The sequence below is a fragment of the Mus caroli genome, chromosome 2, assembly GCF_900094665.2.
Source record: "Mus caroli chromosome 2, CAROLI_EIJ_v1.1, whole genome shotgun sequence".
Lineage (NCBI taxonomy): Eukaryota > Metazoa > Chordata > Mammalia > Rodentia > Muridae > Mus > Mus caroli.
The window spans coordinates 22,516,658-22,534,323 of NC_034571.1; the positions used below are offsets into that span (position 1 = coordinate 22,516,658).

At 50.9% G+C, this 17,666-nt stretch overlaps 1 protein-coding gene across 1 annotated transcript; it reads left to right on the forward strand.

The window, feature by feature from the left end:
* The first annotated feature begins 9,392 nt into the window (after positions 1-9,392).
* Dipk1b (divergent protein kinase domain 1B) lies at positions 9,393-17,179 on the forward strand. The gene is made up of 5 exons (XM_021155551.2): positions 9,393-9,630; positions 13,319-13,453; positions 15,485-15,592; positions 15,682-15,858; positions 16,221-17,179. Exons 1-5 carry the CDS (start codon positions 9,568-9,570, stop codon positions 17,031-17,033), a joined length of 1,296 nt encoding a protein of 431 aa, XP_021011210.1. The 5' UTR covers positions 9,393-9,567; the 3' UTR covers positions 17,034-17,179.
* The last annotated feature ends 487 nt before the right edge of the window (positions 17,180-17,666 follow it).

Here is a 17,666-nt window from a genome sequence, read left to right on the forward strand (position 1 = left end):
AACCATCCGTAACGAGATCTGGCGCCCTCTTCTGGAGTGTCTGAAGACAGCTACAGTGTACTTACATATAATAAATAAATAAATCTAAAAAAAAAAAAAAAAAAAAAGAAACTCACCGGTTCACCAAACTCGATTTGGGCGTTACCTTGGTTTGTCATGGTGCTGTTGGCTCATGTCTCCCCCAGGAAGAGTTCGTGCAACACCACAGCCTGTACCCACTAGGTGGCTGGCCATGTCCCGCTCCCTGTTACTGCCCTGGTGGCCTGACGACTGAATGCCAGTCATAGCAATGGGTTCCTACAACGTGTGACCTTTCATAGACAGCTTCTTTCCCTCAAAGTGGGGTTTGTGAGCTCACTGGTGTGTGATGGACACGTGCCGCTATCCCAACAGTTTTCACGGCTGAATCACATTGCACTCTTGGCACAGAGGGAGCTCACCTTGTTTATAACATACGGCTTGGTGGACATAAACCTGCTTTCCCAGTGGCAGGAGGTTGAGGAAGGTTGAAGGGGCAGGGCCCTACCCCTGCTTCCCCACCTTCAGCTCCGGCTCCCATCAACCACCCACCTTTTATCAGCATCATCCACCAAAGGCGTCAGAATTTACAAGAAGAAAGTCGAAGGTTGAAACTGTGCTCTGGATGGTGCCCTGGTGATGTGTTCACCATGACAAAAGCAAAGCTCAGTTGGCTTCATCTGTGATTCTAGAATAAGTGGGTGCCCTCTCCTGGAGACGTTCCCACTCTCAGGAGTTCTGTCTTAGTTTCTGAGGAGAGAGAGAGAGAGAGAGAGAGAGAGAGAGAGAGAGAGAGAGAGAGAGAAAGCACTTTATAGACAGAGAAGGAGAGGAGGGAAGGGCAGAACAGAAACAAAGAGGAGATCAGCTATAGCAGGTGATTTCTTTAAAAAAAAAAAGACTCATTTATTTTACTGTAAGTATGAGTGCCTCTCCTTCTCTGCCTCCCTCTCTTTCTCTCTCACACATATGCGATACATATGTACTATACATATGCAACAGATCCCTGGAACTGGAATTATGAATGGTTGTAAGCTCCTGATACGGTGCTTGGAACCGAACCCAGGTCCTCTGCAAGTACAGCAAGCACTCCTAGTCACGTTGTGATTAAGCCCCCCTCCCCCCATCCAGCCCAGTCTAACCAATGAGCTCCAGGTCTCAGTGAGAGACCCTGTCTCAGAAAACAAGACAGACATCTCCTGAGAACACTCAAGATTGCCTCTGGCTGTCACACATGGGCACATGCATGATCATGAGTACATCTCACACATGCGCGCGAGCACACACACACACACACACACCCTTGCCTTAATTATACCAAAAATAACCCTCTTTCCAAATAAGATCTCATTCACAGGCTCTAAGTAAAGCCTTTGACACACTGCAGTGTCAAAATCAAGTTACAAAGCCAAATGCTTAGTATGGTACCATTTTTCTGTTGTTGAAATTGCATATATTGGCATAGACGCTGATGTGAATGTGGCCTGGGAAAGCAGCTGTCATTGAGAGTTGTCATTTAGCGGTGATCTTGGGGAGGCAGGGGCTCTGCTTCAGTGTTTCATAGAGACCAGCTACTCCTGCCTCTTCAAAGGCACCACCAACTCCAACCTGTACGGTTGAGCTCCTCAGTGGCCCAGATTATTTTCACACTTGAAAAAGTATCCTTAGGAACTGGGAATATGTGTGTGGTCACATGTCTGCCTAGAACACCCAAGGTCCTGGGTTTACTCCCCACCCATCTCTGCAGCCTCTTGTTATGCTTGGCCTATTCCCAGAAGGTCTAAGGGCCCCACCATACCACAGCACAGCACACTTATAGGCTACCACCCTGATAAAATGGTGGTGGGGTGGGCGTGAGGGTGGGTGCTACCTGTCGTTGGTTCTCTAGACCCATCTGCCTGAGCATTAGCCTCTCACAGGGATTTTTCAGAAGATAACCACATGGCTAATAAGTTTTTATGGAGCAAGCCTGATGATAATTCTGTCTAGTGGGATATTCTCCTCTATGTCCAAGCTTAAAGATGTAAAGTTTAAAAATGGTTTTACATATTTACCATTTGTTCAAAAATGTTGTCTTTTCCTTAGATTTTAAAGTGATCATGAGACCCACTGACAGGCAAACACTTTTGACATCAGCACTTGGTAGATGAAGGTAGATGAAGCAGAAAGATCAAAAGTCCTCCAGGCATAGTAGTATACACCTTTAATTCCAGCATGTGGGAGGAAGACAAGTGGATCTCTGAGTTCAATTCAGGCCAGCCTGATCTACATACAAACCTGCCTCAAAGGGGGAGGGGGAAGGAGGGTCCCATCTCAACTCACTGAAAGGACCATGGATGGTTAAGTGAGGGGAGTGTGAGGTGGCCCCATTTGTGGTGACTCAGGCCCTGGCTTAAAGTCATTCCTCCCGCTAAATTAAATTGAGGCCATTGTTTGGACCTAGGCTCCTGTACTTAGCCCTGCAGGCCAGGATAAAAGCCAAAATGGAATCATCTATACCAAAGTCCCTGGCCAGCAAGGAAGTGCCTTAGTGGTTTATCTCACCTGGGAGATCAAGATTATAGTGATATGGGCTGGTGAGCTGGCTCAGTGGTTAAGAGCACCGACTGCTCTTCCAAAGGTCCTGAGTTCAAATCCCAGCAACCACATGGTGGCTCACAACCATCCATAACAAAATCTGATGCTCTCTTCAGGAGTGTCTGAAGACACACTACAGTATACTTACATATAATAAATAAATATTTAAAAAAAAGATTATAGTGATATAACAGAAGCTCCCAGCCAGCCCTTTCACTGGATTATTTAATAAAAAGCTCTTACTCCCCTTATGCAGGAAGACAGCCTCAGGGAGTCAGGTGTCACTCTCCCCTGATCACAAGGAGATAGTTCTTGAGCTTAGCCTGCTCAAGGCTCCAGGAGAGTTCCAGCTACAGCGGCTTATAACAATGAGGGGTGGAGCTGGGCATGGTGACACACTTAATCCCAGCACTCTGGAGGCAGAGGCAAGGCGATCTCTGTGGGTTTGAGAGCAGCGTGATCTCCATCGTAAGTTCCAGTATGGCCAGAGCTACACAGTGAGACCCACAAAACAAACAGAGGAGTGACTGAGCAGGAGGGGTGGGTGTGTGTGCGCAGGCGCATGCGCGCATGCACGTGCACGGGTGGGAGTGGGGGTAGGGGTGGGGGGGTGGGGGTGGGAAGGGAGGAGCAATTCCTCCTGCCTCCACCTCCACCTCCATGCTTAGCTTTTCAACACAGATTCTCAGGATCAAACTCATGTCTGTGTGGTAAGTATCAACCAAGCAACTGAGTCATCTCCTGGGTGAAGGTGAGGATCTTGAGATGAGATCAGCTCAGGTGAGTTTCACCCTAACTACAATGTCCTTGAGGAGAGAGCAGTGGCCACAAGCCAGGGAGCACTTAGAAGCCAAAGGCCCTGAGGTAGGGTCTCTTCTGTCTCACTGACTTCTGACACACTGACTTCCAACTTCTGGCAAAGACTTTTTTTCAAATGAAGTCACAACTCAGGTTCTAGGGAGTAGGACGTGGGAGAGACTTTGGAAGGCAGCCTTTGGATCACGCCATCTGCCCAAGGGTTGGGGGCAAAGCACTCGTCTAGTATGCACAGGATTCTGTATCCCATCGTTAGCACCACACATGCACATATGTAAACACACACACACACACACACACACACACACACACACACACACACACGGGCATGCATACACACATGTACACACACATATCACATAGCTCAAAGTGGCAGTACTGAGATGAACCAGATATTGATGAAGGCTAAGTGCAGACAGTGAACAATGCATGGGTACACAGCACTCACAGGCACTTGACGTGATGAAGTGGGTACCTGTGTAAAGACCCTTTTGTCCTGGGCATGCCACCTAGTACCGCAGTCCACATGTCAATCATGATGTTGAGGTATCACTCACCATTCTACTGAAGGGGGCTTTTGGCTTGAGATCACAAGTCCTGTGAGTCTGAGGGATTTTTTCCTGGAGTTTCTTCCTGTCATTAACTGTCTTGGCCCCCAGTTCTTGGAGTAGGGTAGGGTTCACAGGATTCAAATTGGTTTCAAGTAAATTTCTTCCCAATATATATGGAGATATTATCAATTGTCCACAGCATTTAGTTGAAGCATGCAGTTGCTATAGCAACTACAACTTCAATACAACAGCACTGGTGTACGCCCTGGAGGCATGGCGTACCTTCAGGATCCCTTGCCCACGGTGCTCCAGTCTTCAAAGGGCTGTGGACTTTGGGCAGTGGCTCTGCAGCAGCACAGGAAGTTGGCTGAGAAAGGGAGAAGCCTGGTTCTCAGTCAGTCTGTTATTTCACTGACTGGAGGCTCTTAGAGAGAGAAGTCATTTCCTAGTTGAGGAGGACGTCCTCTGACTTTGTGGAGGCTCACTAATTAGGAAACCCACAAAAGGTCATTCCAGAGGCAGGCCTGGAATTCAGGGTGCAGCAGTTCACACCAGAAATACTAGTAGCACTTGGGAAGTAGAGGCAGGTGGATTAGAAGTCAAGGCCAGCCTTGGCTACATACTGAATTTGTGTCTAGATTTGGGCTATGTGAAAACTTGTTTCTGAAAAACACACCGAAGGTTATTCCCATATCATGATGAACTCAGGAAGAGAGAAATGCAAAGGACACATACTTTCTTTGTTTTTTTTTGTTTTGTTTTGTTTTGTTTTTTTGTTTTTTTCAAGAGAGGGTTTCTCTGTGTAGCTGTGGCTGTCCTGGAACTCACTTTATAGACCAGGCTGGCCTTGAGCTCAGAAATCTGCCTGCCTCTGCCTCCTAAGTGCTGGGATTAAAGGCATGCGCCACCACGCCTGGCTTTTTTCTTTGTTTTTTTTTTTTTTTTTTTTTTTTTTTTTTTTTTTTTTTTTTTTTTTTTTTTTTTTTGGTTTTTCAAGACAGGGTTTCTCTGTATAGCTCTGGCTGTCCTGGAACTCACTTTGTAGACCAGGCTGGCCTCGAACTCAGAAATCCGCCTGCCTCTGCCTCCCGAGTGCTGGGACTAAAGGCGGCGCCACCACGCCTGGCTTTTTTCTTTGTTTTTTTTTTTGTTTTTTTGTTTTTTTTTTTTTTGGTTTTTCAAGACAGGGTTTCTCTGTATAGCTCTGGCTGTCCTGGAACTCACTTTGTAGACCAGGCTGGCCTCGAACTCAGAAATCCGCCTGCCTCTGCCTCCCGAGTGCTGGGANTAAAGGCGTGCGCCACCACGCCCGGCCAGATTTGTTTTTAAAACATAAATAGGTGTTTTGTTGTCTTGTAATGTACATGTACCCGGTGCAGTGCCATCAGTAGTCAGGAGAGCGTGTTGAATCCCTTGGTGCTGGAGTGACAGATAGCTGGCTGTGAGCCACCATGCCACCGTGTGGGTGCTGGGAAACAAACCCAGGTTCTTTGGAGGAACAGCAGGTGCTTTTAAACGCTAACCCATGTCTTCAGCCCTGAGGTCTCATTTTTAGCTCAGGTGAACTTGAACTTGTAGACTCCTACGATTACAGATTACATAACACCATGCTGTCTAAATGCTGTGTTTCTATCCAATATCAGTAAAAGATAAAATCTATACAAATGGATGTTTCCAAACGTGCCTCTCTGGACTTAGCTTAAGCTACCTCAAAGTCCTGTTCCGGTGTAACAGTCAGTCGGAGGGGCCATTCCTCAAAAATCAAACAGAATTACGAAGCAATTTACAAGCTATAATTCTGGGGAAAGAATGAAAAGAACATATCAGGCCATGAAAGTGCACACTTTTATCTCAGCACTTGGACACAGAGGCAGGCAGATCTCCAATTGGAGGCCAACTAACTGATCTGCAGAGTGAATTCCAGGGCAGCCAGGCCTATTCAGAGAAAGCCTGGCTTGGACCACTGCCCCCTAGTCTACACCTAAATAAATAATAAATAAATAAATGGCTGCTTATTGGACTTCAGAAGGACCTGGGTTCGATTCCCAGCACCCTCATAGTACCTCACAACCATCTGAAACTCCAGTTTCAGGGGATCTGTTGCCTTCTTTTGACAACCATGGAAGCCAGTCATGCATGCATGTGTGCAAAATACACATAAAATGCATAAATCCAATCATTTTTAAAAAGTTCTGACACATGTAGCAACATAAACCCTGGCATGGGTTAAGATGCTCAGTAAAAGAACCAGTGTTGTGAACTCTGTTTCTGGGGTCCTTAGAGGTATTAGCAGCAGAGAGAAACTGGAGGGGTGTCTGTCAGGGGCATGGGGGGGCAAGGCAATGGTTTCAGTGTGAGATAAGAATGTGGTGTCGGTAGCTAAGCACAGGAATGTGGATAATGTCTGCTGAGTTCACTTACCACAAAAGAAGACGTAGAGGAGAACAGACTGGACTGATGGTATTCAAAGGCTATCCTCTGTGATCAGCAGTCTCAAGCACCAATCCTGCTGCGGGTGACAGGTGACAGTGTGAACACAGGGTGAGGAACAAGGCAGTCCCATGGCCACAGTGTTGCTTCTCAGATCTTTGGCAGTTACAGAGGGAAGGAAGCACAGTGGTTTTATGGTTGGGAGAGCTGATAGGCTTCACCCAATGGCCCCACTCTCTGTATAGTGAGTACTCCCCACCCACCCCCGATCTCATGTAGCCCAGACTACCTTTGAAATCCCCTTGTAGTTGAGGATGCCCTTGAACTCTTGATCCTATGGCCTCTATGTCTGGAATACTGAGATTATAGGTGTGTATTCCAATGTTCATTTTCTATGCTGCTGGGGGTGGAATTTAGGCTTTATGCTAGGCTAGCACTCTACCTACTGAACGACCCCTCAGCTCTTGAGGGCCCATGACCTATCCTCTGAACTTTTTTGCCAGACACATACACTTGTGGCCTGGTGTAGTAGACAGGTCTGGAACCCCAGCAGTTGGGAAAGTGGAGGCAGAATGATTAGGGGTTCAAGTTCATCTCTGGCCTCATAGGGAGTTTAAGACCAGTCTGAGCTATGTAAGATTATGTCTCAAAGACAACATAGAAAAAAAGGCGAACTTGATATTGCATCCAAATCTACTTGATCGCCACTTAAAAACCAACTCTTAGGAGTCAAGAGTTTGTGAGCAGGAGAGAGTTTACCCAAGGACTAGTAACCTAAGACACTGGAGAGCAAAAGAGCCTGGAGAGGTGGCTCAGCAGTTAAGAGCACTTGTTCTTGTAGAGGTTCTAGGTTCAGTTCTTAGTACTCATGTGGCAACTCCAGTTCCAGGAGACCCCATGCTCTCTTCTGACCACTAGGGCACCAGGCACACATGTGGCACACACACTTGTCCTGTCCAGAGGACCCAGGGTCAATTTCTAGCACCCACATGGTAGCTCACAACTGTCTGTAACTCCAGTTCCTGAGTGTGGCATACACACACACACACACACACACATACACACACACACACACACATATACACATTGATGATGTGCATAAAAATAAATAAATCTTTAAAAAAAACCTTAAAAACAAAAATAAAACAAAATCTTATAAAAAGTAAAGTGGAGAGAGTAAAACATCAGGCAGACCTTTGGCTTCCACACACACACATATATATGCATACACACACAAACATAGATACACACATGTGTTATAGACATTACAGATGGCCATTGTACTCCCAGAAGACCAGACTGAAAAATAAAAATAATTACTCATTCCACAAGTCCGTGACACCAAGCTTCATGTTTTCTTTTATGAAAAGATTTGATTATTTATGTGTGTGTGTGTGTCGGGGAGGGGAGTCATGCGTGGGGAATGGAGGTGCATCTTGTGTGCACATGGAAGCCAGAAGTGGGTGTTGGGTGCTTTCTTCTATCACTGTCCACCTTTTCGTTTGGGACAGGGTCTCTCCTTGAACCTCAGGCTGTTTTCTCAGCTAGGCTGTGAACCAGCGAGTCTTAGCAACCATCCTAGAATGGCTCCACTCAACCTGTAACCTGGGTTACAGGTGTGCGCAGGATACTCGATCTGCTACATGGATGCTGAAATTTGATTTTCAATCTTTATGTTTTCACAATACGTGCTTTCAGCTGTGGAGTCATTTCTTCAGCCTTCCCGTCACCAAACTTAAACTACATTGTTTATCTGACCTGCAAAATCAAGATTGAAGACATAATAAAATAGTCATACTGCTTAAGCAACTCGTTTATAATTGGTGCGATAATGAAACAATCCCATGTTTCCCTTCTTCCTTTTTCTCCTTCCTTCTTTTCTCCCTCCCTCCTTTCCTCCTTCCCTCCCTCTCTCCTTTCTTTTCTTTCTTCTTTCCTCTCTTCTTCCCTCCTTCTATCCCTCTCTTCTATCCTCTCTCCCTTCCTTCCTTCTTTCCTTCCTTGAGGCAGGGTCTCCCTTTGGGCTTCTGGGTAGTCTGGAATTTGAAACATAGGCCAGGCTGGTCTTTCTGCTTCTGCTTCTTGGTTTCTAGGACACAGACTTGATGTTATTTTCCATTTGTTTTGTGACCTACTCCTGGCTCCAGTTCTCTTCAGCCTTTCTAGCTTATAAATCCAAACCCTTCAGCTGGGCTCATGGGACTCTCGCTCCACTTTTATGAAGAGAAGGTTGGCCTGGTTCACTAATTGCGAAGCAATTAACATCCTTAAACTAAAGCTGTCTTTTATCATTTTGCAAGGCATATATATATGGACAGCACTGGGGCACAGGGGAAGGCGGTCAGCCTCCGTATTCCCTGGGAATGCAAATGACATCACCATAGAACCTCTAAGAAAGGTGTGGGTGAGGATTGAGGGCAGCTGATGTGCATGGTGGACGGTGCATTCTGGCCATTGTCTGCTAAGTTCAACAAGCCCCTAACTAAGGTCAGCTGCTGCTTTCCTAATCACCCTAAATGGGAGTCACAGGAGAGGGGCGTGTCTATCCATGGGCAGAAATCAGAAGAAACTGGTTCTCAGGAGTAGTTGCTGACCGCGTGGGCTGTGGGTCCTTCCCTATGCCACGGTGCAACAAGGGCTGAAGACTCTCAGTGCCAGAGGTGGTGGCCGCAGGACTGACTAGCTGCACCTGCATACTGGGGAGAGATGGGGGCAGATCCATCAACGTCTTTTACCCTTGAAAAGGTGGAAGAAATGCGCAAGCGCAGGCGGGGACCCTACAGGTCCTCAGCGCCAGCCTGCCCCTGTGTTCCATGCTCACACAGGGTTGCCGTAGCGGGTCGCGGAGCTCGGGGGCGGCGGGCAGGTCCCCAGCGGGAGGGCTAGACTAACCGCGGGGCCGCGCGCCACGCGCGTGCATGCCCCTTCCGTTTGTCTCCGCACGCGCGCGCACGCCCCTCCTGTCCATCTTCCCGCGCGTGCACGCCCCTCCTCCAGGCCGTCTCCCCGCGCGTGCGTCGCGGTCCTTGCTCAGAAAGGCACGCGCCTTGCCTTTAACGCGAGCCGAGGACGAGCGGCCCGCATGGAGAGCGAGCGGCGGCCGCTGCGGGCCTGGCCGGGCTGAGGCTGAGGCCGAGCCAGCCGCGGGGTTCCGCAGCCCGGGCCGGAGCCCATCATGCGGCGGCTGCGGCGTTTGCTGCACCTAGTGCTCCTCTGCCCCTTCTCCAAGGGCCTGCAGGTAAGCGGCAGCCGGCCAGGTGCTGCCACACGGGGAGGGGCAGGGCGTGGGATGGCGAGGGTCGATGGGTGCACGAGGATGCACCGGAGTCCTTTCTAACCTTCGCAACTTAAAAAAAAAAAAATCCTGGAATAGCAAACTTGGCCAGCCCCTGACCAGTCCTTGAGACAGCTGGAAACAGGCTGTGGTGACCTTGGGCCAGTGGAGGGCCAGCTCCTGTCTACAGAAGAGGCCCCTCCCCTCATGCTTTGAGGTGATGGGGTCAGGCCAGCTGCTGGTTGCCACGGTCCTTAGAGCCTACAGGAAGGAGCCAGCCCTCGCCAGTCTAGCCAAGGTCTCTCTGCAGGGCCGTCCTGAGGATGCTGGAGGATGCCTTTGTCCTGGGGCCTGGCCTCCCTTAGACTGTTTTACATAAAGGATGAGGACTGAAGCCTGTTGGATGCAGAGCTCTTCCAGGTCCAGATGCCCTTGTCTGCCCTCTTCCAGAGGCCGTAGCTTGTGCTGTGATCCATGCTCAGGCCTAGGTTGGGTTCGTGACCTGAGGTGTATGGGGGACCCTTCTTATGCCAGGAGATGGGGTGTACCCATACCCCTAGCCCTGAAGCTAGGCCCTGACTCAGCAATGTGTGGACCCAGGAGTAGCAGGAGAGGGGTTTGGGCCAGTTCCCAGTGGGGCTGGTTCAGAGAGAGCCACTGGCTGAGCCCTTCCTGCCCCGAGCCTCAGTTTCCTGCGTGGGAAACACTAGGGCACCTGGCACCTGGCCCAGGGCACCTGGTCCGGGTTTCCTGGGCAGGGAGTTTGCTGTGCAGTTACTATCCCTGTAATGACCTTCCCACCTTCCATGTGACTTTCCTGGAGCTGGACTGTTCAGCCTCGAAAATTATGGGCCCAGGGCTTGCCAACGTGTTCCCCACTGAGTGGCAGAAATCTGTGCGAGCTTTTGAGTACCACTGTGGTGAGTCCTGCCCCGGGGTGAGCAAAGGCTCAGGGATCCTGGAGAAGAGCTGCATCAGACAGAGGACAGGTAAACCATCAAAGCTTAGCCAAGGTAGTCTAGGGGAGCCACCTGTGCCAAGGTGACTTGGGAGGGCCTGCCTGGAGTGGTCTCTGACCTGCAGGTTTCTAGCGGCTTCTAGTTCTACATCACTTGGTCCAGCCTGGGCCAGCCGCTGTCCTGGCCCTGGCCCTTTGCTCTAGGTGTGGCTGAGTCCTTTGATCTGGCCTCACAGCCACAGTGTCCCAGCAATTTCTCAGTCTTCCTGTTTTAATTTTGGACAAATCTGAAACAGCTGAGTGCCAGAGCCAAGAGTGTCCCAGGAGAAGTCCCCAGAGCCATGCCCCGGAATAGGGACCATCTCCTAGAACTTTCTGGAAGAATGTTCTAGAAGAAGGGCTGAGCATCGTTCCTGTGGTAGAGGTTCCTTATGTTCTGGCTCCGGACCCCCAAATCCAAAAGTGGGGTGCTAGCTGGTTCCATTCTCAGACTTTCTGGCCGCGGGTAGACAGGAGGCCACAGGAAATTCTTGACATCAGTAGAGTCCTCCCTGAAGGGTTGCCGGGTTAGTTATTCAGGCCACTTAAGAGGCCGGGAAAGCTTTTCCTGTGATGGACTTCCTTTGTAAACTTTGTAAACCCTCAAGGTAGGAAAGTGGCCAGGTGCCTGCCTAAGGAGTCCTCCCTGTCATAACTGATTCCAGCCTCTGTCTCAAAGGTCATGTTCATCCTCTCAACAGGACCCTCCCTATATTATGGTAATTTTAGGTGAAAAGTGTGAACAAAAACTTGCAATGCCAGAACAGGAAAGCTCACCAATTAATCCCTGAGCTCCCAAGCTCAGGCCCTGAAATCCCACCAATCCTCACCCTGGAAATCTTCATTCTAGAAAGCTTCCTGCCCCCTCCAAGAACCCCTATATTAGATAAGCATTACGCTCTGTCCAATTCCCTGCTATCTGCTCTCTCCCGGGAGCATAACAGCCACTCCTGGACTTGTCCCTCTTCTCCCTGGGCTCCCCAATAAATCTTTTCTTTTATAAGATTTACTGCCTGGTGTGGGCTCTCTCATTGGAAGACGACAAGAAGCAATAAAGAGAGGAAAGGAAGAGAAGGAGCGGGGCTGAGGCGCTGGGGATCCGCTCCCTTGGGAGCTGCAGTGCCTCTGCTGAGGAGGCTTCCTGGGCTTCCGAGTCCCAGAACACCTTCCCACCTGAGCAGAAAGGCTAGCATGCTGCCGTACAAGCCTGGCCTTCCCCCGTCCCTGCTGCCTGTTCTCTATGGCTGATCCCTCCTTGCTTTTACCTTGGGCTTGGGGCATCTAGCCCCATGTGGGACGGGCTATTTGGAAGTCCAGTCTGTTCCCTGCAGGGACTGCCATTTTCCAGGCTGGGCAGTGGGGAGGGAGGTGGCATCTAGCTGTCTCTGACTGTCAACTTTGGACACTGCTTGGAGTACTTAGTGGAGGCCAGTGTCCTTAGCACCTACACCAGATCTCTTCCTACTGCCAGCGCTCTTCTTAGCTGTCAGCTGGGAAAATTGAGGCAGGGGGGTGAGGAAGACAGGGTGACCCAAGTGGTAAGATTACAGAAAGGTGTCCACCACACACAGCTTGTTTGTTTGAGACAGGGTTTTTCTGTGTAGCCTTGGTTGTCCTGGAACTCACTCTGTAGACCAGGCTGGCCTCAAACTCAAAAAAGAGTTGCACCTTCTGCCTCCTGAGTGCTGGGATTAAAGGTGTGGGCCACCACTGCTGGCTTTTGGTTGTTTGTTTTGTTTTGTTGAGGCAGGGTTTCTCTGTGTAGCCCTGCCTGTCCTGGAACTCAATCTGTAGACCAGGCCAGCCTTGAACTTACAGAGATCCTCCTGTCTTTGCCTCCCAAGTACTGGAATCTAAAGGTGTGGGACACCACCACCTGGCACGCACAGTTGTGGCCAAATGCACAGCCTGAAATATCCTGTCCTGTCCATCTCTACTTGTGCATTTGGTGAATTGGGCATTGACAGTGCTGTGGAGCCACTGGCATGACCCAGCCACAGAAAGCTCACCTTCCCACACTGACTCTGTTCCCACAGCCTACGCTGCCCCCGACACTTAACTTCTGTTTGGCTCTATGCGTGTGAGGGCTTTGGGGACTTTGTCTGATTGAGTCTCACAGGAGGTGTCCTTCTGTGACATCCATGCCGGCGGTGGCAGGTGCCAGATTACTTCCTGCCGAGGCTGAGTGGTGTCTCTATCTCGTTGATGGACTCTGGCATTCACCGTTGCTGTTGTTGATGCTGCTGCTGTGAATGTGTGACCCCATGTCTTTTCACTGCTTCCCAGGGTGCAACAGAGGTGGGTTGTTAGGCCCTGGCCCTTCACACTCCTTTTCTTGCTGGACCTGGCTCGAGGGAAGCTGTGGGAAGAAGGGTCGAAGGGTCAATCCCTGGAAAGGCTGATGGCCCGGCTGCTCAGCTGGACGTACCTGGAGGCAGGGGTGTTAGGAAATGAGGGCATTTCAAGGAAGCAGGCTCCATATCTTCATTCAGCTTAGGCTTCTCCTCACTTTGAATCGTCTCCCTGTCCCTGATGGGGAGCCCCTGGCTGCAGACCCTGGCATGTGCCCGACATGGTGGGGTGTTGAGACGCTTCTCAGTCCTGGAGGTGGTGGGTGCTAGCTGGGCACTTCCTCACCTAGTCCCTCCTTTGCAGGGCCGGCTCCCAGGCCTCAGGGTCAAGTATGTCTTGCTGGTCTGGCTGGGCATCTTCGTAGGCAGCTGGATGGTCTACGTGCACTATTCGTCCTATTCAGAGCTCTGCCGTGGGCACGTCTGCCAGGTGGTGATCGTAAGTCTGCCTGGGCCCCGGGACCTGACCCTTGTGGGGGTCCTTAGAGATTTGACGGGAGGTGGGGGAGAAGAAGGCTGGGAGGTCAAGGGAAGGAAATGGGTGAAATTGGCCGCTGCATGTCCTAGGGGTGGACGTAAATGCTGAAGCACTTGTTTTGTAGGGAGACTAGAATGGCCTGGAGAGGGCTGCCTGGCCAGCCCTGAAAGCAGGCTGTGAGGTAGAGTCTGCTGCTGAGTGTGGATGGATGTCCTGTGAGTGCATGCGTGGGGGTACATGCTTGCACATCAGTGCCTGTGTGAGCCTGCCCATGAGACTCATGAAGCTGGTACCTCTGTTCCTTGTGACTGGTGATGGGAACCAGATAGAGGACATTGCCTCTTTTCCAGAGATCTTTCTCCACCCCTTGGTTGTAGTCTCAGGTGCTAGCCAGGCTCTCAGCAGGTGGGAACTGCTCAGTGGATCCCCACTCTGGCTCACTCTGCAGATGGGGAAACTGAGGCTTAGAGACCTGGGGACAGCAGGAGTCCTGAGGATGGCTGAACATACTTCCTACCTCAGGTTCCTTGTGTATGTGTGTGTGTGTGTGTGTGCGTGTACGCATACATACATGGGCATAGATTCTGGGGTTAGAACTGAGGCCATTAGACTTGGTGGCAAGGTTTTTGGTTTTTTTTTCCTCCTGGGCCATCTACCCTGATTTTTCTGCCATTTTGGAATGCTGAGCAGGGTCCGTAGGCTCCTGCCTCTCCATCTGCTGTGAGGCAAGGGCACCAGAGCCTTCTCATCCCCCAAAGTCCTGTGGCTGCTGTTGTTGGGCTTCAGTACAGAGTCCTGTGCTGAAGGGCTTGCCCACAGGTGGTGGGATGACAGGCATGACGTTTCTATCTATCTGATGAGTCTGTCTCATGTGGCCATAGGACACACAGGTCTTTGTGGGTCACATGGCTGAGTCAGTGCTTCAGACTGGCTCAGCTTCTTGGACGGGGGACGGTATTGGGTACTTTCTTTACCTTTTCCTCCAAGCCACGCTCCATGACAACCGGTGATGTATATCCAGGAATTTACCCAAGTGAGAGCCACCAGGCTCCTTACCCTGAGACTAGGGGCTGGGTAGTGCCAATTTAATCTGATGAGAAGCTCTCCTTGAGCCATTGGCTAATGAGATAACCTAGGGCAAGCCCAGCAGGAAGTAAGGCCCCCAGCAGATGTGGGGACTCTGGATGCCATTTCTTTAGGGATGGTGACAAATAAGCCCGACAGTGACTAGCAACTGGAGGATTGGACCACTTGAGGTATTGGGTCTCCTAAACAGCACCTGTTATGGTTGGTGGCTGAGTCCAGATGGATCCTGAGGTTGTCATCGACGCCTGGCCCTACCATTGGGCTACTTCTGCCTTAGCCAACAGGGCAGGCTTATCCGGGACAGAGGTCAGAGTGGATGGAGGAATGCTGGATGGGCAGTGTGGAAACCTGCTCAGAGAGTGCCCTGAGCTGCCTCAAGAGTTCCCAGCCATACAGGGTCCAGAGCTTGGACAGCCTCACTATACGGGTGACCAGGGATGGGTGGCCTAGGTGCCCAAAGCCTGAGGCTTAGTTACTGGCCATGATCAAGGCCCCTCATAGAACTTACTGCTTTCATCTGACCCTGACCACAGCTCTGCTGCTGAGGGTCCAGTTGGGGCTGCAGTGGGAAGCCTGTGAGGGGCCCTGTCTGTGGTCCTGGCCACCTGTTTAGTAGTAGCATCTGGCAGTAAACTGGTGGTAGGTACCCTTCTCTCAGTGATACCAGGGGATAGAAGGTTGCTCCTGGAGACATGTCATCTCCAGCAGCCTCTGTATGCTTCAGGACACGGATACCCATCCTCATGTCAGTGCTGCTGCTCTTTTTTCCCCTCATCCCTTGCTTTGCTTTCCTTCCTGGGGGTTTCTGAAGGAGTGTGGCTAGGCTGGCTGTGGAGCTGCAGGAAGTGGGGAGGGCTGTGACCAAGTCCCATGCTCTCGGCCATACCCTGGCGCCTGTCTCCTCAGTGCGACCAGTACCGGAAGGGCATCATCTCCGGCTCTGTCTGCCAGGACCTGTGTGAGCTGCAAAAGGTGGAGTGGAGGACCTGTCTGTCCTCGGCCCCAGGCCAGCAGGTATGCAACATGGTTGGTGGGCTGGTGTGGATTGCTGCTGCCAGTAAACTGGGCATATAAAGGGAATATATATCTGTGACTCCTTCTAGGTGTACAGTGGGCTCTGGCAAGACAGAGAGGTGACCATCAAATGTGGCATTGAGGAGGCGCTGAACTCCAAGGCTTGGCCAGATGCAGCCCCGAGGCGGGAGCTGGTGCTGTTTGACAAGCCCACCAGGGGAACTTCCATCAAGGAATTCCGGGAGATGACCCTCAGCTTCCTCAAGGTTAGTGCTCAGACCTTTACTGTAGCCCTCAGCTGGGGAGGTCTACAAAGACCTCAGCAGGAGACAGGCAGGGCAGCATCATACCAGGGCTTGTGGGAACAAACTGGCAGTACGGTGAGGACTCCACACCCAGTGTGGCTAAAGTAGGGACTGAAAGGAGATGGGAACAGGGCTCAAAGCTAGTGCTATAGCCTGGGGTCCGTGGGCACAGCTGGGAGAAGAGTTGGGAGTATATGGTGCAGGCAGCACGACTTATGGGCATTCTGTGGTCTGGAGACCAGGCTAGACGGAGCGCTCTTCCAGCTGAGAGGTATGCAGCACCAGCTAAGCAGCTCTGCTTTCCTTTTGGTCTCAAATGCCAGGCTAACTTAGGAGACCTGCCTTCCCTGCCAGCGCTGGTTGACCAGATACTTCTCATGGCGGACTTCAACAAGGATAGCAGGGTGTCCCTGGCAGAAGCCAAGTCCGTGTGGGCCCTGCTGCAGCGCAATGAGTTCCTGCTGTTGCTGTCCCTTCAGGAGAAGGAGCATGCGTCCCGGCTGCTGGGCTACTGCGGGGACCTCTATCTTACTGAGGGCATCCCTCATGGTTCCTGGCATGGGGCAGTGTTGCTGCCTGCCTTGCGCCCACTTCTGCCATCTGTGCTGCACAGGGCTCTCCAGCAGTGGTTTGGACCTGCATGGCCCTGGCGTGCAAAGATCGCCATTGGTCTGCTGGAATTTGTGGAGGAGCTCTTCCATGGTTCCTATGGTACCTTCTACATGTGTGAGACTACACTTGCCAACGTGGGGTACACAGCTACCTATGACTTCAAGATGGCTGACCTGCAGCAGGTGGCACCAGAGGCTACTGTGCGTCGCTTCCTTCAGGGTCGCCACTGTGAGCAGAGCTCTGACTGCATCTATGGGCGAGATTGCAGGGCCCCATGTGACAGGCTCATGAGGCAGTGCAAGGGTGACCTCATCCAGCCCAACCTGGCCAAGGTGTGCGAGCTGCTAAGGGACTATCTGCTGCCTGGAGCTCCTGCAGGCCTCTACGAGGAGCTGGGCAAACAGCTGCGTACCTGCACCACGCTGAGTGGACTGGCCAGCCAGATTGAGGCTCACCATTCACTGGTGCTTAGCCACCTTAAGACCTTACTCTGGAGGGAGATCTCCAACACCAACTACTCCTAGGCCTGCAGGCTCCAGCCACTACAGCTCACAGGTTGCCCCTCCTCACTCACTCCAACAACTCAGCAGAGGAGCCAGGAGCCCCTATCAGAGGCTGGCCCACTGGGCCCAATCCTCTGAATATGTAAATAAATGGCTTTTATGTGACACCTGGGTATGTGGATCTTTGGTATGAAACAGCTGCCAGGAAGGGTGTGATTTTAGAGCTCTTGTCTGGGCACCAACGGAGCACACAAAAAACTGTAAGGTAAGTCATGAGCTTAAATGCCAACCTTTGTTTCTTAGAGATTCTGCACTGTCGGGGGCCATGTTAAGAGCACTGACTGCTCTTCAGAAGGTCCTGAGTTCAAATCCCAGCAACCACATGGTGGCTCACAACCATCAGTAATGAGATCTGACTCCCTCTTCTGGAGTGCCTGAAGACAGCTACAGTGTACTTACATATAATATATAAATCTTTAAATAAGTTCTCCACTGTCCCAGGAATTAAACCTGTGGACAGACTCTTGTGCATCTCTCAGCATCATGCTCGACCACTGAGCAATATCCTCGATGGCACACAGTGGCAGCCCCAGCCTGGGCTCCAGACACTTTAGCAGACCAGCATTTCTTTTTTTTTTTTTTTTTTTTTTTTTT